The following is a 21072-nucleotide window of genomic DNA, read 5'->3' on the forward strand; positions in this document are numbered from 1 at the left end:
GGAAACGAGGTCGGAGCTCAAGCAACTTAATTCATAGCTTTCCACTCGCTGTTATAGGCCTTTTCTTATCTCTACGTTTAATAATTACATCTGAACGAATTGTTAATGTAAAACGTTAAAAAAAAAGATAGATAGAAAGATGAAGAACAAGAATAAAAGAAATTCGAACGAAATCATTCAAGCCTCGTTTAAAATCACCGTACGTCATATCATGTCGCATGCGAATCGTGAGAGAGAAAAGGAAAAAAATCTCTGTATACGTGGATCGCAAAATCTCGCTTTAATAATGCCAATTGTGATATAATATTAACAGCTTTAAAAATATAACATAATTCGTAAAACGATCATCATCGAACAATTGATAGAAATCAAAGCTGACTTGGTAACGTTCTGGTTAGTTCGTAGGCTTCGTTACGGAAGAAAGAAAAAGATGAACGACGAAAGTACAATGTTATAAATAAAAAAGGCAAAAAAACACGAGAAGAAGAAACAAGGAGATGCGAACGTGTGCCCGGCGAACGTGTGTAAACGGCAAAGAAAGAAAAGAAGAAGCAGTTAAGAACGTGTAAAGAAAGCACTCACAACAAATGTATGCTTTGAAAATTCTCTATATTAACTTTTTCCTTTCTGTTCAATCTCGACATATTCAATTTTTCGTTTATCGTTTCGCGTTTCGTCTTGTTGTTCCTGTGTCGCATTATCAACTAGTAAATCGTCGAGACTTTTCTCCTGGAGAAGCACAGCGTTAAGAACATCTGGTGTTACTTAATTAGTCATTTAGTTACATCGATACAATTACACGAACGTTGGCAGCGTCGAACGCGGAATCGTATAAATTCTTTTTTTCTGCCATAAGAAAACGGAGCACGTGCAAGCGAAAAGCAAATGAACGAACTCAATGCACAAACCGTCAGAAAAACCAGAATTGACATCGAAATTAGAAGAGCAGTGTCTTTGTTGCAAATTTGTTTTTAATGACAATTTAATAAGAAACAGTATAATAATAATAATAATAATAATAATGGTAATAATAATAATAATTAATATAATTTGTTTTATAATTATAAATTGTCGTGTAACACTATCCGGCTGATTTTTATCTGAATAAATTTTCTGCCTCTCCTCTTTCCTTTCTCAGTTTTTCTTACCACCAAATTTTTAATAATAATTATTCAATAATCATTACAATAATATTAATAATATTTGTTATTTTTTTTTCATTAGTTTGTTTTTACTCTCGGTAAAACGGTGATCCTCTCCCCCTGCCCTCGTTCAGTGTCTCGCACCTCAGAAGAATAAAAATATCGTGTTTTACAATATTAAAGGAGACACCGGTTCATCGTTTGATCATTATTCGATTTCATATAATTAAACTCCGCTGCGAGTGTCTGTCGTTCCGCTTACCTAATTAGAAGGAACACGCGCGCGCTCTCGAGTTTCATTTACTTTACTTTAGCTGCTTGTCTCCTTTTCTTTTTTTATCTATATAATCAAATCTATTTGCTTTTTTTCTTCTTCTTTATTTCAGGTTATAAATACCCACCCTCCCCCCACGTGGTTTTCCCCGAACCCCGGCCCAACTGTCTGTGCATACGATGTAATGTGCTTCTTATTTTTTTTTTCATTTGCCGCAGAACTTCGTATATAATTCATTTTTCATATTTGTTTTCATTTACTTGCTTTCTTTGCGTGTAGATGAGTGTATGTTACAATTAACGGCAGCCCGCGAATAGTTCGTTTACGCTGGTTAACGTTTTGCTCCTTGTTTAGTTGTTTCGTTTGTTTGTTTTGCTTTTCTCGTGCGTACTGTGTTCGGCTTTGCGTACTCTTCTGCATGTGTTCGTTCGTCGTATTTCCCAAAAAATTGATTAATAATCCCAATCCGTTGTTCACAGTTGAGCAACATTTACTCTACCACTTTCAGCACCTTACCGATCGCGATAGTCTTATCTGGAAAATACAGGATAGAACCGGTTAGCGCGTATATATTATCGAATCGCTATATATAGATCCCCTACTAAGTACCAACTGATATATTTCTTTGCCACTATCTTTCGCCGGAGCGAAGAAAGTGATGTCCGAGAATAATTCGCAGATTTCTTATTACTCCCCCCCCCCAAAAAAAAAAGAAAGTAAAAAGCGGAATACTCACTTTCATCCCTGAGGGTGAAACGTCCCAGCTGTGGAAACAATTTAAACTTTTCAAGGCATATCACACCGGAGCATTCGATTCTCATAATGGCCACTTGGTCCTGTTTGACGAACCTCGGCCTGGTTTTGCTCTTCTCGCCCGTCTTTTTATCGACAAGACAGATCAGTGCCTTTACTGTGACTTCTTCCGCCGCGCAATTGATGTGCATCACAGCACTGTAACCGGCACAGATGATGCTCTTATGCTCCAGAATAACAACCTGAGCGTCGAACACTCTTCCGGTCTTAATGGGATTGTTGCTGTCGCACAGCACAAATCCTGGACTCACGTCCTCCTCCTCGATGCCCTTCAACTTAATCTTTACGTTCTCGCCAGGGCCAACTGATGTCACTTCCTCATCATCCGACCACAGTTGATCTACCGTCACTGCCGTCTAATAACACACAAATGAACGTATCAAAACGGGTACTACATCTACGATCTCTATACAAGATTTCTCAACTAAATATCTTATTTATTGTCATATGAAAAAAGAAACCAATAACCGTTCCGATCATAGTCTTCACATACACTAGAACTTCGATTATCCGGGTCTCTGATGTCTGCGTATTTTCCACAAAGCATTAGTTTGACTTAAAACAGTCCATATGTTACACGATTTACTGCACAATTCAATAAGAACATAGTTAAACGCTAAAACTAAGCAATTGTTGTACTATCCACTGATTAGCACAGATAATAGAGGCTCAACTGCATTTGCATTTAAAGATGTAAATCCTGACCTCGTTCCATTAGATTTCGATTTACGGAGTAAGCTAAATGATTCTTTCATACAACAATAGGGCAGATATTTAGGTGATCCCATTTAGCAGGGATACTCTGTATCTCGTGCAACCAATGATACTTTACCCTATTAGGCATAACGAGTAGTGACTGTCCTTTCTTCGCTTCTCCAGCCTCAACCTTGCCCATTACCACTGTTCCCATGTCCTTATACTTATCAACAATTGGCATGATGAAGGGTCCGCTATTCTTACGATTAAGCGAAGGTAGGGAATCGATGAAAGATATGAATGGCGGGCCGCTGTACCACGTGCATAGGTGTTCCGGTATTGGATCTTTCAAGCCGATGCCTAGCTGCCCGGAGACTGGCATAAAGGTGAGGTCTTTTGCCGGGTTGAATCCCAGTTTGCGAAGATATGGCAGTATTTTGTCTCTGTGTAGAAAATCAAACGAATAGTATATTTGGATGCGGATTAGCTGGTGATCCGTGACGCAGGGCTCTCCAATCGTAATCCCAATACACACCTGCATTCATTGTACCTCCCCTCGTCCCACTCAACGGTCGGATCATCCATCTTATTTACTAACACAACCAAATGCTTCACGCCAGCAGTTTTGGCCAGCATAGCGTGTTCTCTTGTCTGGCCGCCTCTATCGAAGCCAGTCTCGAACTCGCCCTTTCGCGCGGAGATTACTAGAACTGCGAGATCGGCCTGTGCCGTGCCTCCAATCATGTTCGGTACAAAACTCTTGTGACCGGGAGCGTCCAGGATCGTGAAATGCTTTCGCTCAGTTTCGAAATACGCTCTGCCGACTTCTACCGTCTTTCCCTTCTCCCGCTCCTCTTGATTTGTGTCTAGCGCCCAACTCAAGTACCACGTTTCTCTACTTCTTTCCTTCGCTTCTCTCTCGTACTTCTCGAGGGTTCTCTTGTCCACCATCCCCGTCAATGCCATAATTTGTCCACCGATCGTTGATTTTCCTGCATCTGAAACGTACAATCGCTATTATCATCGTCTCGTCCTTATATTTCTGTGTATTCACGTGCAATGCACCACTTACCAACGTGTCCTATAAAAACAACATTAACATGCTCCTTTTTACTCTTAGTGTCTTCCGTTATTTTAACAGGCTTCTTTTTAGGTACTTTAACAACCATTTCCTCGTCCTCCTCATTGTCAACCTAGAAACAATTCGAATTTGAAATGATGACGCTGGGCAACAAAAGGGAATGTTTGACTACCTACTCAAGCTGTTCGAACGTTTCTTAAGGGACAATTTAATACGAGTATTAAGAATTGAAAATTAAACAAACTCTGAGGGAGCTCCTCCTATGTATGTCAGGCTATTTATAAAAGCTTGAGCATACTTCTTCATCTTCAGGAGTTAACAGAGGGTCTCCATCCACCGCTGCTTCTTCCCAGGAGTCAGCTGGTTGATGCTCAGGACTAGTATTTATTTGATCAGTGACATTCGGAGGTGGAGCCCCTCCCCCGGCAGGCGGTTCCTCCACACGGCTGCCAATTGGATCTGGTAGAACCACTGGAGTGGTATTGCCTAGAATAAAACCGTTCGATTCATTAGATTCGAATATTCTAATCCTACTTATTAGTAAACTGCAGATTTTCTGTACTTATGACAAAAATAAGTTACGACACATTTAAAGTAATGAACAGATTAAAAGAACTGAAAAATATCAATATCTTAGATTCAGCCAATTAAAATCATTAAAGCGAGAATGGACTTTCTATTTGGCTCCTGTTTTGTTTCCTTTGTACAATCTTTATTTTGTGTAAAGATCCGCAGTCTACTTATTAAGCTCAATTTATTAGACGTTAAATAGATTCATGATCTGTTACACATTCAGCGTGATTTATAGATCACCGATCTCTTATGTAATCGATCGTCATGCGATCAATTAAAAAATAATCAGAAACAAAATTCTTATGCGAAAGTAATCAAAATTATCTAGGGCCTGCTTATATAATAAACAATTAAGAAAGTCGGACCAATTACACAATGGTTACGCAGCAAATAAAATATAATATTAGCCAAAACGCTTTTGAAAATCTCTCCAAAATCAATCTAGTAGCTAATTGTCAACCTAATGTTTTGAACGCATATGTAAATATTTTGTATTTAATATTAGCACCAGCGTTGCACAACGTTGAGTTATCATTCGTAATATGTGCGCTACGTAAGTATGTTTGCTTGCGTTATAAGGAAGAACAATTGCTAATATGTATTTACGACTAGAGTTTGAACATCTGATCAAAACTACAAAGTGTATTCGCTCTATGATCATGTCCTGCGGTACTATCAGGCTACGTGAATCTCTGTGCGAGCAAGGCAATGGGGGTTAGTCGGAGCAGCTACAACAAAGAACGGTGAACCTCAGCCCAACAGAACTGCACAGCTGGGAGATTCGGAGTCCGACTGACAGGTCGGTTACAGGATTGGTTTCGATTCTCTGTTAGAACTAACCATGATGTATTTCAGGGGGCACAGAGGTGGTTACACTATTCGTCATGACAGCGACATTGCAGGAACTGTCGGCCGCGTTACTGTCCTGCGGTGAAGAATGAATGCAGAATGAAGGCACGAATTCCGCGGCGTTCACGTTCAAAGTCGAGAATTTGCTCTCGATGGACTTGTCCTGCGGCGGGCCGATGTCTCCGTTGTCCGCCTGCTGTTCCCACGAATCTGGTGCTACACTGTTCGCCATATTTAACAGAGTTCGATAGTCGAGCCGGCCTCGTGGATAAATCGTACACGAAAGTCACGCTATGCTACGTGCAGGATCTCGATCGTAACCGCGACTGCGATTGGGACGGGGTTTAAAAAAATAATTATTTACGATATCCGCGCACACCGTAACACGCGTATCGGTACCCCGCGTGCGACCCCCGTGGTCTGTTTCGTTGCTCCACTTCGCCGGAACTACAAACATCAAAACACCAACTTTCAACCAAGGGAACGTTCCTGCGCGCGTGTCGCGGTCGCTAGCCAATCGGACGGAAATCGACAGGAAATTCGACGAGCCGATTTACCGCCGCTCGACAAACAACCTTTCCAACTCGTTTTTTTCCCCTCCAGCCGCGATTTTTCCCGAAAATATCTCTAGCCCCGCGACCGGTTATGTTGGCACCACGAACCCGATTCCTGGCGCAACACCGAAACCCATCGTGATAACGTGGAACTTTCCACAAAAAAGCAATATGCTAAGGAGACACCCTGTTTTCACGGCCCCGCGCCTTCACCGAACGGGAAACAACGACTCTCCGGGACGTGTTCTTTCTAGTTCGTCGAAAATGACAACGTTTTTTACTGATTTACCCGCAGCATGAGCGTATATGCGCATGCATGCGCATAATGTGTACGCACTATATATAGAAAATGTTATCAAATTTATGCTTGAAGCGTAGAATTGTATACGTTAATACACGTATTTATATTTCCGGCTGATGTTCATTTTACGGAAAATAATGATATATTATTTTTTTATGCATCTCCGAAGGATTTTGTTTCTTAGGAAAATCGACTCGGAATGCATAACCCCCATATCTTTTAGGTTTTCATATAATCGGTTTAGAACATATTAAAACGCTTGTTGTTACCTTGAAAAAAAATCTTTATTCTCATGTATGAATTGAATCGTATTTTTACACATGTTTTTTGTTTTCCGTTATTCTGGCCCGTATAATATAGCCACCGTGCAATAGTGCAGCAATGCAAAGTGGTTATAGGTTATAAAATAATTTATTCTTCGCTACACATATATTTAAAACATTTAATGTACAAAATACACTCGAAAATATATCTCTCGAAAGGTAGAATTGATTAATGATCCAGATTTTCTTTTCCCTTCTTCCTCTTCTTCTTTTTCTTCTTTTTGCTTTCAACTGTTTCAGTACTATCTTCCATATGTTTATCTTCGTCTAACTTTCGTTTCGATACTTCTGCTGTACTTGGTTGTTGCACAGGACATGAGATCTGTGCACTCATTGGAGAGACACTAAATCCTGGGATCTATATCAACATAATTTTTTACTTATAATTCATTGTAATTTATATTATAATTTATTATATGTACTTACAAATGGATGGACGAGTTTAAATATCAATTTTTCGTGCTGTACATTAGATCTGTCCAACCGAATTTGTACAATAACAGGATCGAACGTGCGGAACACGATGTTCCCACAAGTTTGCGAATGATCCTCTATGCTGTATTGGAACGACACATCTGCTTCTTTGTTGTCGTTCAGGTATACAGTTCCTTCTAGACCGTACTTCGGAATCAACACTTGCAAAGCATTCTTTCGTACGAAAAGTATGTATCCCTCCTCGTCTTGTATTTTCTCTCGGAAGAACAGCTACATAGAAAAAGAAATTACTAATACAACGTTTAAACCAGTGGCGCACCCAGGGGGGGAGCCAGGGGGTCAAGTCCCCCACCAAGAAAAAAATGTTCAGCTTCCAAAATTAAAATCGCGGAATAGCCCTGGGTACCGATGATAGATATTTTGGCTTAAAAAAAAGGTCATCACGTAAAACCTAGGGCTGGGTTCAACTCGGCCCCCACCCCCCCCCCCAAGATTACATCCTGGGTGCGCCACTGGTTTAAACGACAGGATGAAAGAGTGTAAAAAATACGAACATGAGTATTAAGTGCAACGGATGCACGACCGGCGTACTGAGCCATTCTATTTCGATAATTCAGATTATGGCAGAGAGAATGGTTTTTCTTTTTGTCCAATAATTCGGGATAAGTAGCATCAGCTCCTATGCAGACCGCCAATAAACGATGAACCATTACGTCTGCATATCTATATATTAAACGAAAATGTATTATAATTATGGAAGAGGAAATTCTTCTAATATATTTACAGTTTTGTTTCTCACTCAACTCATTAGAAACTCTTACCTTCGAATGGGTGACGTGAAGTGGGTATAAATAGGACACGCTAAACCATAATGGAAGTATTCGCTTTGCTGGTGCATGCCACTGATGAAGTACACGGCCTGCATCATGCAACGAGTTGCCAATATTCTTAACATAGTGTTGAAGTATGGATTACCCTCTTTATGACATTGATCTAAAGATTCTGCCAATTCCTTTCCACTGTTGACGTTTATAGTGAAGCCCTATTAGACCAGGATAAATTAATAACATTGCCCATTGATCTTCCGGTGAGATTTTTATACCTGATTTTTTCCGGCTTTTATTAGAGGCTCGAAATTGGCCGGCGGTGGTTCTGGATGTCTTCTCAACACTGCACACTCGGGGAATTCTTCGACAATCTTTTTAGCGACCGAAATGTTCGCAAGCAACATGAACTCTTCAACCATGGAATTTGTTTCTTTTAATTTCTTCGCCTCCACGTCGATAGGATCGTGAGTCTCATCGTCAACTTGGAAACGAATTTCTGGCGAAGCTAGTACCAGTGCACTACAACAATTCAGCTATTAATAAATAATTCATATCTCGTAGCAACAGTGTACGCACCCATTTTCTAAACGTTTCTTTTTTAACTTCTTTGCTAAACTATTAAGACCCCTCAATGACTGTGCAAGTACATCTTGCTGAGTGTGGTCCTCTATTTTGAATTGGGCTTCGTCGTAGGTCATGGCTGCCCGTGAACGAATTACAGACTTGCAATATCTGGTGCTAATTATATTTGCATCAGTGTCAATTTCCCATATACAGGAGAATGCAAATCTTTCTTCGTTTCCTCTTAGAGAACATAGATTTGTACTGAGTAATTCTGTAACCAATATTTCGTCAATTGTCTGATCAATATACCATTGATACATTGTTAATGAATTCGTGGTCTTCACCTGGAATCATTTGAATCCTCGTGTCAACCAAATATACAGTCGTCGCTCGCAATGCAGCTTCTTTGTCCAAAGCTGTGCCAGGTCTAATAAAGTGTGTTACATCAGCGATATGTACACCGACTTCAAAATTACCATTGGGTAATGGTTTGCAATGGAGTGCATCGTCAATGTCTGTACATCCTGGAGGATCGACCGAGCATACATCTAAATACCTGAGATCTTCTCGCTGTGCTATGTCCTAAACAGCGTTAAGACATGCGTTTAGCTTGCGTAATTTATTTTGGCGAATAAATCTCGTCTTATCGGTATACATACAGATTCAGTGATGCACCAAGGCATTTTAGGAAGCGAGCTGAGAACAGCATCGGAGAACCGACTATGTGGAACATCGTGTTCCAAAAGAATGACTTCGTTCTCGGTCGCTTTGTCTCCTATTTCGCCTAAAGCGCGAACGAAGTGACCCAGAGGGTATCTAGAGTTGCGCGGCCATGAATCGATGGCAACTATGATTCTCTGTTTCCTCAACAATTCGTACTGCCTAGTCTCGATTCGAATTTTCGGTATTTTTCGTTCAGCTGGGATGAACAAATGTTTCACATTCTAGTGAGAAAACATAATAAGGTTATGATATGCAACTATCTGCGTGCAATGGATGTGTGGGTTAATGATGAGCACTCCAAACTCTTTACCCCATCAATGTTACTAGGCTGCAATATTCCGCAATACTGCCTCCAGTTTCTTCTAATTATACCAACAATCTTTCCAGTGGGAGTTTTTTCCATTGTACTGGTGTTAACAAATTTGTCTAATACTTTCTCCGTTTCCAGAACATCATCTGCATCCGCTTCTACTTCATCCTGCAGGACAATATCACTGGGAGAAGACCATTGATCCTCTGCTAGAAGCTCTATTGCGACTGTATCACCATCAACAACTCTGTTAAGGTTACTTCGACCTTGAATAAGAATCTAAAAACAAATATATATAATAATTATAGTCACATTTAGACGTGACAAAGAATATAGAAAGCAATCTGCCACCTACAGATTTTTCTCTGCCTTCTGTGTTCACATAACCCTCAAGGAAATTCTCTCGAGAGACTGTAAACGTTCCTTGCAAGAATTTTCCACTTTTGATACCATCGTGCAGCTGAACTGGAGTAAGATGACATGGGAAAAATTGTTGACCCCTGTTCTCTGCTCCATAACTGCGCTTGCATAATTTATCTGCCAGCAGGCTTGAATTTTCTAATGATAGTACATAATCCTCCACTGAAAATAAATGTGTAGATGTAAGTAATAATAATATCTGAGACTTCATATTCACAAAATTAACAAAAAAAATTACTCGATAAGACCGGTACTCCCTCCTGTTCTGCTAACTCTTTGTTCCTTGCATCGTCTGTTAATAGAACAGTTTTAATATTGCAATTGCTAGCAATTAAGTGAGTGTTGTACCACTTTGTCGCAAGACGAATTGCTCTGTCATTTCTGTCATTCATGCTTTCGCCAGGATTACGTTCAATGTATGTCTCCCTGCATAAGAAAAATATATTGTAACAGTACTGAAAATAATTTTCGACCGAAACTGATACATTTACATACTTGTGGTGTTCATTAACAAATACATAAAATCTCCTATGCGTCTCACTGATAATAGATTTCAACTTTTTAAATACTGTGGAGCTTTTATGCTTTACTTCCTCTAACACTGTTTGCAAAATGATGACATTACAAATAACATCCTCTTCCAAAATGTCGATCTATAGTTTAAAAAATTTTCGTTTTATAAATCGATTCGAAATATCATCAATGTTTCATATAAATCATACTCACTTGATCTAAAACGATATTAGTGTCTAATAAAAGATAGTACGGTTGCGGGAGTTTAGAATTTTTTACGCTGGTATCTTCGTCATCCAAAATAATATTTTTGTTTCTGTACAAGCATTTATCGCAAGCTTGCGAGCCACAGTGAATGTCATCCCGGAGATAATGTTCTCGGACCGTCTAAACATAAAAGAAATATATAAATGCATTTATTTAACGCTCGGAGCTGCAATTATACGAGTTACGATTAATGTTTTGATCTGTCGTTTACCTTAAAGACATTGCCGCTTTTGGTTTTCCGGAAGAAAACCTTCGACGTTAACATTTTCCTTTTTATTATCGCGCGACAAACGTTTAAACAATAATACACAGGTGTGCTTTCAAAAAACAATAAATATTGTCTATTATTTCTTAAATTCGAACATGTCTATACACAAACCGATCAACACTATACCATCACTATACACGTGGATCGAGCATCCATGTGCATCCATGATGAATGATGTAGATAATTGATACTGTAACACCACCGCTATTGAAAATCAGAACTAAATACGAAACAGCGGGAAATTCAAATTACTCCAACTTCTGTGCACGAACGATTTACTCTATAGATCGACGGCTCTCTTCATAAACATTTTTGCAACGCTGCTCGAGTTTATAATATTTCAGTAGTTTGCACATATTGTTACATGTATACTGTATACATTTGATTAATAATATCCGTTTTAGACAGGAAAATAGTGCGATTGCAACGCTAATGGTGCATGTGGGTCAATAGAAGTGAAAGTTATTTTTGAAAAAATGTCATTGGAGTGGTTTATTGTTGTTTCTGCTGGTTTACGATCTAAAGAACGCAAATCATAGATCATCACTGATCACTGATCATCACGTCATCACTGCCAGTATAGGGACCTCCATATGATGGGGACCTCCGCCTTCGCTAGTGACTTTTCAATGGTAGGAGTGGGGCGAACAACTGCATACTTTATCGCGGTTCAAAACCTGTCGGTCTACATTCCAGTGTGCTGGTAGACGCCAAGCGTCGTGTTCTATAGGAAATCGAATCGATCGAACCCAGCGACGATCGGCGAAACGAAAAATGAAGTGATTCACCGGAAAAAGATTGCAGGAATTGCTCGTTCACCTCCGAGAGGAGCATCGGTAACGAGTTTACGGGTATCCCATAGGATCTGGAACGGGAAGATCGTACAGCCGGATCGAAGGCAAAAGGGTAAGTGTTCTCCCAATGGAATTACAATTTTTCTTAATTACGCCGATTTGTATCGTTTCCTATTCTCGTTCCGGTTTTCGCGAAATTGTATCTGAGAAGTCGCGATAAAGATCGAGACCGTATGACCAACAGGAGTGCTCATTGTCGGGATGATACGCTTATGGTGTCGCAGCGTAAGATCACCTGCCGGAAGGGGTGAGCCACCAGTATTTTCGTTAAAATTCGAGCGGCCGGTGTATCAGTCGAGCCTCAAAGAATCTAAATAGAAGCCACGAGAGATCGTATACGATCAATCAACGAAATCGTTGTTCGGATAATACCGCGCTGCTTAATGCGCCTGCGTTCCGACGTATGTATGCATTTTGATTAAACTTTGATAAACGCGTCGGCGGTACGCGCGGTAATATTAGTCGGGCTGTCATCTTCCCGGCTAAAGCAATCAGTATTCGTATATGTACATCCGTACGCACGCACACGCGTGGACGGGGCGACACGATGCTCGCGAGAATAACAGGTCCCGACAAATAAATCGAAAACAAAAGAAACAATGGTATTACAGTTATGGTTTCACTTAAAATGGAACGGTAATGGCACGAGTATAAGTGGCGGCTATGGGGAAGCAGATTAAAATAGCTTATGACACATATACGGCTAAATATTCTTCGCTCGTTTTGCCTAAGCAGTCGCCCTGTGCATACCGAGGAAGAGAATTAAGTTAGTCGCAGTTGGGCTGGTATCGAACGCGACGATACGAAACCAACGAAAGCCGTTCACGTGATTAATCGGCGATCGGGCCGAGAGGAAGGGTCCACTTCTCTCGGACCTGCACGATCAATGGGAACCCGATCTTCCTGGTTCCTGTTTGTCACGTGTAACGGAACACTGTACTTTACTCTCCTGCACGAAATTAACGTCAATTTTAATTCTCGCGGGGTGGCACGTCTTCAGTTAGGTTGAAAGAGTCGATCAATTGGGAACGGAAGATTCGAAAATCTAACCCGCCTCTAAACCGATAGAAAATTACACCGCGTGCGCGCGGTTATCAGATAAGTTCAGCGTAAACAAACATTGGCGGTCTGATTTATTTTGAAAAATAAATACGCGCTCGCATACTATTTTTTTTAAGTACGTGCGAACATCAATGGACTTTTATACACCGCTACTGCGTTTCCTGTTATAGATTAAATTGGATCTCGGTTGACGTTTAACTGGGTGGGAAAGATCATTGTATAACGAAGGATATAATTGAAACGATTTATTTCTAGCTCGAATTGGTTTTAACAGCGTAAGTAGGTAGAACGGTTAGATTATTTCGAAACTAGATTGTCTCGCGTGGAATCGTAACAGCAGGGATCGCTCGAAGATTCAGCACACCGTTACGGTTCCCTCGATCCTTCAGATCTTTCCGCATTTTGGTTGGCAACGACAACAGCGGCCGGGTCAACGAAAGCGGAACCAAGGTTCTCGATCATGGATCGATGAACGAGGGTCATCGACGTGCTCGAGAATGATTCAGGAATTCGGATGACTCTGGTTAAACAACGATCTCGGGCGAACAAGTCTATATAATTCTTTCTCGTTCAGCTGTTACGATCGGAACACGAGCGTGTGTGCGTAACCCGGGTGGCATTGGCTCGTCCGTAAGGTTAGGTCCGCCGAGGCATCGTTCGAGAGGGCGCGGGGTACGGCGGGGGGTTGACAACCACTGCTTTGGAATTCGAGTTCTTTATTTTTATGAGAGGCAACGTCGGAAACCAGCCTCTTTGGGGCCCTTCTCACCTGTTACATACCACCGGCATTTATGCTACCATTTAACGAGAAGTTAAGAGTCCTCCTGTACATAAAACACGATAAACTGCATCGCGAACGGGCCGAACGTGTGCTTTTTGTGTCCCTCATTCCCCCCGTGGATTTCGTCTCCGATGAAAAATGCCCGTTCGCCTCACGACGACAATGACGAATCCTCCCGTCCGAATTTCTTTCTTCGCCGTAACAGACTCGTCATCTTGTCCTTAATGAAATTCTTAAAAGGCCCGAAAAACGCCGAGCCGCGATCATTTCTTGAAGCATTTATCATCGGAATTTTCTATTATGAAGTAAAAACTCCATCGGTTTTTGGAACTACAGAACTCGTGTATTAGGTGGACGATCAAGTGTAAATAGGCTCGCTCGAGAAAATGATCGATGAAACGTGAAATATAATTTCGTGTTCGATAAAAGAGGTTTCTTGGTAGTAGGAGCAACGTTTCCTAGAGAAAAGGGAATGCGTGTGCGTTAATTCCGTGTGGCAGAGTGTCGCGTGGGCGAGCATCACGATGTATACCGTGAATGGATCTGCCTACGTAAGGCGCGTGTGTTAGCCAACAAATAATTTCCATCGGGCTCGGACATGTCGGTACGGTTTTCTGATCGTCACTTGCGATGGTCAGGCGTCGACACGTGGGTGGAAAGCGGTGCGCGCAATGATCGACGATTTTCGTCACCGTATACGGTCATTTTTCATATTGTTATCGTGGCATCTCTGACCCCTCGATTTTCTAAATACCGACGACCTTGCTTCCTTTGTTCCCCTGCTGCATTTTCGATTTTCGCCCGCAGGCGACACGATTATATTTCGAAGATTTTTGTCAAGTAAATCATTATGCAATTCTTACTCTCCATCACAAAAATATTTTACCTTACACGAGGGGAAGAAAGAGCTGTAATATCTGAAAACGAAATCGGCTTCTTTTTGTAAAAAGCCGTTAAGGGTCTCAACCAATCAGGTTACAGGTACTTCCTGCTGAGGTCGCACCGGTAGCCCCACCCTCTCCCTTTCATCTTTCGTTGCGCGCTAAATACAAACCCGATATGGTGTCCCAAGAGACCTTCCAAGGATAAACAACTGGAAACCATCTAGAATCAAAGCTATAAATAGATTGCAGATTTTGTGCATTTATAAATGTCTAGACGAAGAACGAAACTGCAAAAGACGATGGAACATTGTTATTTCTAGACTGCGGATTTTATGCATCTCTGACAAAAGATTCAAATATTTTTTACTGGGCAATGAATGTCCGCATAGATATTTGCGTCTATTAATTATTGTTAAAAATATACGTACAACGTATTGTGAGTTTTAAGACCACCCCGATCGGCCGGGCGCACGCGGGAATTTTGAAAACGCGAGTGTAAGCCGGTCTAGCGTAAATTATCCATTCGAACGAGGCTCGGTATGCGCGGTCCCATTAAGTGTTGACGTTTTCGCGTCCCGGAGTCGCCGAGCCACGATATCGTGAAAACTAGAACGAGAATGCGTTCTATTTCCACGTTGAACTCTCCGCTGTTCTAAACTTAAACGTGCTTGCCGGGCATTAATTTTAGTGGACTCTTGCCGGCGCCTCGGGTCTCTGCGAATTTCCGTCCCACCCCCGGGCAACGAGGTCGGAAAAGCGAATGAGACAAATCGGCCGAGTAACGCGTGGCGAATCTCACCTCTTCCTTCATTCCAGAATGTGTCAAGATGCAGCCTGTGCCGTCCCTGTGTGGCGTCGTTGCGGCTTTGCTTCACGTTTTGGTCAGTTATGCACACGGTGAGTGTCTTCAGCCGATCCTCCCTTACATTTAAACGGCCTCTTAATCGAAATGAATGTAGGATGCCTCTGATTTGCACGGATTACAACGTTCTCTCATTCGCAGAACAAAGACAAGAGGTGGGCATGTCGTTCACCCGGCACCCTCAACCTCTGGACGCACCTTTGGACGACGATGTGAACTTTGAGTGCAACCTAAACCTTCCCGCGGAACGTTTCGTTTGGCGTCATAGACGATTGAACTCGGACAAATGGTTGCCAGTTCCTCACACGCCTAGCAATAGTGGTAAAACGTCCAGGCACGTGGTGAAGTTCGACGATGAGTCGAAAGCCGGGGATTACCGGTGCATAGCTTTCTATGGTAATTTAGTTTATTTCTACAGTAATTTTAGTTTCGGGATCAGGGATTTAATTTCAGGATCGGGCTGTGTTTACGAAAATTCTTGGGAATCCTGAAATTAAATAACTCTAGTGTCCAAACTTCATTCTTCTTGGTCCCACAACGTCTCTGTGTACCTACTGATCTTTATTCACCATTCTAGGCTCCAGTGGATTAGCTTCTGACCCGGCACGTTTGACGCTTGCAACTCTGCAGAAGTTCACTGATAAGAGCGACGTCTTAATACACGTTGCCGCAGGGAACACAGTGCCTATAACCTGCCCCCTGCCTTATTCGGCACCGGAAGCTATAGTACAGTTCTACAAAGACAACAATCTCATACCGAACGTGAACGGGAAGACCATGGTCATCGAGAATGCGAAGGTGTCGGACAGCGGAAACTATCACTGTACCGCTAGCAATTACATAACCAGTCAGCAGTTCACTAGCAATCATAAAACCGTTCTGAATGTACACACGAATCAGAATTTCCAAGCGCCGTACTTCATTAAACAGCCGCAAACTGAGTACAGCGTTTTGCGGGGGATGAATGTTACTTTGGAGTGCTTCGGTGCTGGTTACCCAGTGCCTCACGTCACGTGGAGTAAATTGGGCAGTTCGTTGCCAGCGAATTCCATAAAGACCGCAATGGGCTTGACGATAATGGACGTGCAACCGCTCGACAGGGGAGAGTACGATTGCATGTGGATCAGCAAAAGTGATATGTACATTCAGTCGTTGATCATACTGAAAGTAATGGAGGCGCCGAAGGTAACCAAGTCACCGAAGACATCCACGTTCTCCGAAGGTGGAGAATTGGAGCTTTCCTGCTCAGTAACCGGCGAGCCAGATCCGAAAGTCGAGTGGCTGATCAACGGAGAATCTTTAACGCCTAACGACAATCTGGAGATCAAAGGATCCAATCTTGTCATCTCGGAAGTTGAGAAGAAACACGCTGGCATAGTTCAATGTACTGCGACCAACGACTACGGTTCGGACTCCGGCTACAATTTATTGAGGGTGAACCCGAAACAACATATAGGCACAACTGAATCGCGGCCGGTCTATGGGGTTTCAAATTCGAGGCACAAGCATACGAGGGGAGGAGGAAGGAGGAGAAGCAAAGACGGAAAGCGCAAAGGCACTGGTAATTTCCAATGTTTCACTTAACGAGGTAAAATGTGCCAATCATTATGAAAATGTTACAAGTCATAGATATTTTGTTCCGTGATATTTAGACTTTCGCATTTAAATATATTCAGAGATATTTCTTTATTATGGAACAAAATGTTTTGGAAAGCTGACTTATAACACCTTCATAATTACCGGCACAAATGTGCCGATCGTTCTGAACGTGTTTTTTGAATTTTTAGCAGTTCTAGTACCACCGATCCCACCTAATGTCACGAGACTATCGGATGTGTCCGTGATGGTGCATTGGTCTGTACCTAATGACACAGGATTACCAATTCAGTTTTTCAAGGTTCAGTACCGGGAGCTTGGACCGAGGATCAGTGGCAAGCCGTCGAAGTGGATGACCGCGAACTCTGAGATTCCGGAGCACGTGAGATCGTTCGATGTGACCGATCTGCAGCCTGATCACACGTACAAGTTCAGGATTGCTGCGGTTTACTCGAACAACGATAATAAACTCAGCCCGAATTCGGTTCGCTTCCATTTGAACAAAGATGGTGGATTCGAGAGGAACAAAATGCCCATACCACTGCTAACGAACACCGAAGCTTTGAGCCCGCACGAGGTGTTGCTTATCTGGCAGAATCCGGATAAATCGACAAAGATCGATGGCTTCTATGTGTACCATCGGCCTTCAACGTTTGCTGGAGATTATGTGAAGACCACGGTCGAAGGAAAGAATTCTTTCAATATAACAATATCTCATTTGCAACCCGATACAACGTATGAGTTCAAGGTGCAAAGTTTCTCGGTGGATGCCGCCTCGGAGTTCTCAAAGATTCTTCGGCAGAAGACGAAGAAGCCAGTTGTAGAACACCATGAAAACGACAATCGCAACGATCACGGTAGCAATCTAACGTTGGACAGTCGGGCAAGACCCGCGGATGACAGAAACGCGAGCATGTATGCCATAATCGGCGGTGTTCTCGGCGGATCGGCTCTCATAGGTGGCCTAACCGCGGTAGCAGTAGTGTACAAGAGGACTAAACACAAACAGAGCCGGGAGTCTTCGCAAAGCGAAGGTGACCACAACTTTTAGTATTCGAAATAATTGAAACGATGACACCAGGCTTCATAAAATTGTATTCTGTTCTCCAGGGAAACCTATTACAAATGGAAGAGTAATGAACGGTGGAGTCACCGACTCGAAAATAAATATAACATCAAACCCGCTCGCTGGTCTCGACACGTCCGAAGACATAATACAGCCTAAGGTCGGTATTTGTAAGTAGCAATATCAATAACTGTTGCTCTGTCTCAGAGGAAAAGAATGACTGAAGGCTGTGCTGATTTCATGAAAATAGAAAAAGAGACATGCCACTCTGGTTTCGCATATGAGTTACATTAACTGAGCTTCCGTTGTCTAAAGTCATTCGACTTTCCCCTCACAGTCAGAGGTACATTAGGCGAACGTAAACACAATCTTAGTCGCGTACGTGTCCACTGTGTGCGCCTACGATGTTTGTACTGCGAACATTCGTATAGTTCTGTGTGTATGTGTGCGTGTTCTGTGGAGTTGGAACACAATCCAGAGTTTGACTTTTGCCCAACGAAACGAGCATGGCACGAATATAGTTTTCAGAGTTGCCGCTGTTCTTCGTAGATGGCGTGGTGATCAGGGTATGGTAAAAAGCAAACTTGCGCTAAATTGATTCGTTATTTAGTTTGACTAAGTTTGTATCTGTATTATGTTGGATTCGATCGAGCTCCATTGTGTTCCAACGGTACGCCTTGAAGTTTGGCACGTTCACCTCTGCGGTGCTTCGGCCCTCCCCCCGTTCTATTTTAAAGCGAACCTCTATTTTTATTTTATTTTTTTTCTTACGCACTATCCTCACGCGACTGCATCTATGTATTTACATTGGACTAACGTGTTTCTGCTTTCAGACTATTCGATATTAAGGAGACTAGTCTTTCCTAGCTTTAGCATTGATCGCGTGTGCTGCTACTTTAATTCTACTCGCTCTCTGCACTCTTTTCTGGAGCCGCTTTTCTTTTGTTTTTCTTCCGAGCACCGCACACGTACGTTACCCCCACAAAACTCGCTCCCTTCGAGCTGATCTGAAAGAAGCGAACGAACACGCATGTTTCTGAACAGAGCGGACAACAGTCGCCGATGGAAATGGCCTCGTTTCTAAACGGGCAAAACAACAACAGCAACAACCATAACAACAGTGACACAGCTGGAACTGACGTGAACACATCGTATACTGAGCCCGCTCTGCTCCAGGGATCACTGCCTATCGAACAACCCCTGTGAACGACATCTAGATCTTTCGAAACCAGTTATCGTGCCAGGATTTATTTTTTTTCAATTTTAACTATACATAGACAGGATTTACGATTCTTCATTTTATCGCATTGGAGAAAGCGACAACGATGCTTCTTTTAGTGAGACTTTTAAACTTGTAGATCTTAGTTGTCATCGAGTCCAATGAACAAACCGTTTTAAGACATGTACAGGGTGTCGTAATAGGTATGCTCAAATACTTGAATTAATTGCCGGACGAGTGTTCGTCCAGTAGTTTCATTCTGATTTTAAGTTCTAGATCTTTCCTGTAGCGCATGATACCTTTTGGTTAAGCTCAAGGTAGTTTAAGGGAATCAGCGTTCAACTATGAAGTGCGTACCTTGAAATTATTAATAATGTACCTGTTTGACGAATCTTTGTCTTGTTCGATGTTGCTGTCGATACGCACTTTATGGTCGACAATTGATCAAGGAATTTTACGTGTAAGTCAGCCTATGCGCGCATAGATAGCTCCTAGAATCGCGCAAGCTCAGAACTGAACCAACTCTTTACTTTTTTTCTCATTTTTTTGGCGGGGAGGCGCATACTTGTCTCTCGTCGGATTCGCGTAGGTTTTATATTAATTTTACACCAGGCAGCTTTTAAAGTTATCTTTGTTTCCTAATTTAAATTAACTAGCGTTCACGGTCTTGTACATACGCGATTTATTGATAGTTAGATGGAGTCCACACGCGGATGAAATTGTGCCTGATAAGAAAAAGAAGGTAGCTGTGCTATGTGTTTTATATTGTACGTACACCGTTTTGAAAGTTATCAATGATATCGAAACTTTTGGTTGCTCTTACCAATCGCTGACTTGATACCGCTTGTATTCAACGTTCGTCGTGTCGTTACCGACGAAATCGGCAGCATTACCTTGACGAAACTACTACTTTACATTAGGAAGAATCTGACACGAATCCGTAGAGTGTATACGTTGCTAACAGTATTTGTTACGTAATGCTACGATGTTAACTTATAATAGCAGTATTTTTTCCTAGCTTCAAGTTAGATGCAATAATTTTTTAGTGATCGTTGTTGTATTCATGACGGTAATCAAGCTTTACAATGACTCTCGCGACTAAAAATCCATGAAACTAACAAAGGTTCTACGACCTGTTGGAATTTCGATATCAGAAAACGAGAAAACGACTAAGTTTCTGTAAATAAGTACTTGTAAAATTTTACGACGCTACTTCCTTATATATATATAAAGAATATTTATACACATACATGCGCTTGCGCGCGCTCACACACATCACGCATATATCTATGTGTATTTTTTAACGTAAAGTTAATTTTATTTAAAACTTTTATACTTTTTAAAATTAATTGTGTAACAATTTATGCTGCCAAGATAGCATTTTGTGAATGAGAGGAAGAAACAATTTTGTATATATTAGGAATGGTTCAGATTTTGTGCAGAAGCAAACGTGCCTTAAATCTTGCCTCTACAAAATAATGTTAAGATTAATTATTTATATACACGTATGTATGTATATCGACATTTTATGTACTTAACATTTTTTAATAAACATATCAGGAAAAATCTGTATTCGAAAATAAATGATAAAGAAATTCCCTCTGGTCTTCTAGAGGCTCCAGCTCCAGTGGCCTCCCAGGAAGCCCGGCAGCTCTGGCGGGACTGATAATTTTTGCCAGCGCACCTTTATTTATATATACTCGATTGACAGCGCAGATATTATAGTGCATATCCGCGGAAATTTAATTAATGATTAGCAATTGTAACTGAGGCGAAATTGAAGTTTCTACTAAAGAATTAAGCATTTATTTGCAC

General features: G+C 41.6%; 3 protein-coding genes across 8 annotated transcripts; 1 reads left to right on the plus strand and 2 right to left on the minus strand.

Annotated features, from left to right (window-relative positions):
* Positions 1-257: 257 nt before the first annotated feature.
* Erf3 (eukaryotic translation release factor 3) lies at positions 258-6240 on the minus strand. Its single transcript, XM_076434682.1, has 7 exons — positions 5420-6240; positions 4305-4492; positions 3998-4118; positions 3461-3923; positions 3062-3368; positions 2153-2585; positions 258-1950 (listed from the first exon to the last, which is right to left on the minus strand). Exons 1-7 carry the CDS (start codon positions 5658-5660, stop codon positions 1907-1909), a joined length of 1797 nt encoding a protein of 598 aa, XP_076290797.1. The 5' UTR covers positions 5661-6240; the 3' UTR covers positions 258-1906.
* A 435-nt stretch (positions 6241-6675) lies between these two features.
* On the minus strand, positions 6676-11112 carry Dis3 (exosome complex exonuclease RRP44-like protein Dis3). The gene is made up of 14 exons (XM_076434650.1): positions 10877-11112; positions 10612-10785; positions 10381-10538; positions 10124-10311; positions 9821-10047; positions 9466-9744; positions 9092-9376; positions 8777-9014; positions 8445-8703; positions 8144-8387; positions 7863-8083; positions 7596-7764; positions 7033-7311; positions 6676-6964 (listed from the first exon to the last, which is right to left on the minus strand). The coding sequence occupies exons 1-14, from the start codon at positions 10928-10930 to the stop codon at positions 6776-6778; spliced, it is 2964 nt and encodes a 987-aa protein (XP_076290765.1). The 5' UTR covers positions 10931-11112; the 3' UTR covers positions 6676-6775.
* A 461-nt stretch (positions 11113-11573) lies between these two features.
* Positions 11574-20825, plus strand: LOC143214078 (interference hedgehog). Of its 6 annotated transcripts, none has more exons than XM_076434664.1 (8): positions 11574-11839; positions 15331-15411; positions 15518-15772; positions 15954-16937; positions 17164-18006; positions 18083-18208; positions 18872-19006; positions 19083-20825. In XM_076434664.1, the coding sequence occupies exons 2-8, from the start codon at positions 15342-15344 to the stop codon at positions 19151-19153; spliced, it is 2484 nt and encodes an 827-aa protein (XP_076290779.1). In that variant the 5' UTR covers positions 11574-11839; positions 15331-15341; the 3' UTR covers positions 19154-20825. The 6 variants fall into 6 exon arrangements, 5 of the variants coding, with proteins under 5 accessions (XP_076290779.1, XP_076290781.1, XP_076290783.1 ...); XR_013010092.1 differs by having other exon boundaries at positions 11576-11839; positions 18083-18198; positions 19083-19225; XM_076434665.1 differs by lacking the exon at positions 11574-11839 and adding an exon at positions 15238-15261.
* Positions 20826-21072: the final 247 nt, after the last annotated feature.

The sequence above is a fragment of the Lasioglossum baleicum genome, chromosome 12 (assembly GCF_051020765.1).
Source record: "Lasioglossum baleicum chromosome 12, iyLasBale1, whole genome shotgun sequence".
Taxonomy (NCBI): domain Eukaryota; kingdom Metazoa; phylum Arthropoda; class Insecta; order Hymenoptera; family Halictidae; genus Lasioglossum; species Lasioglossum baleicum.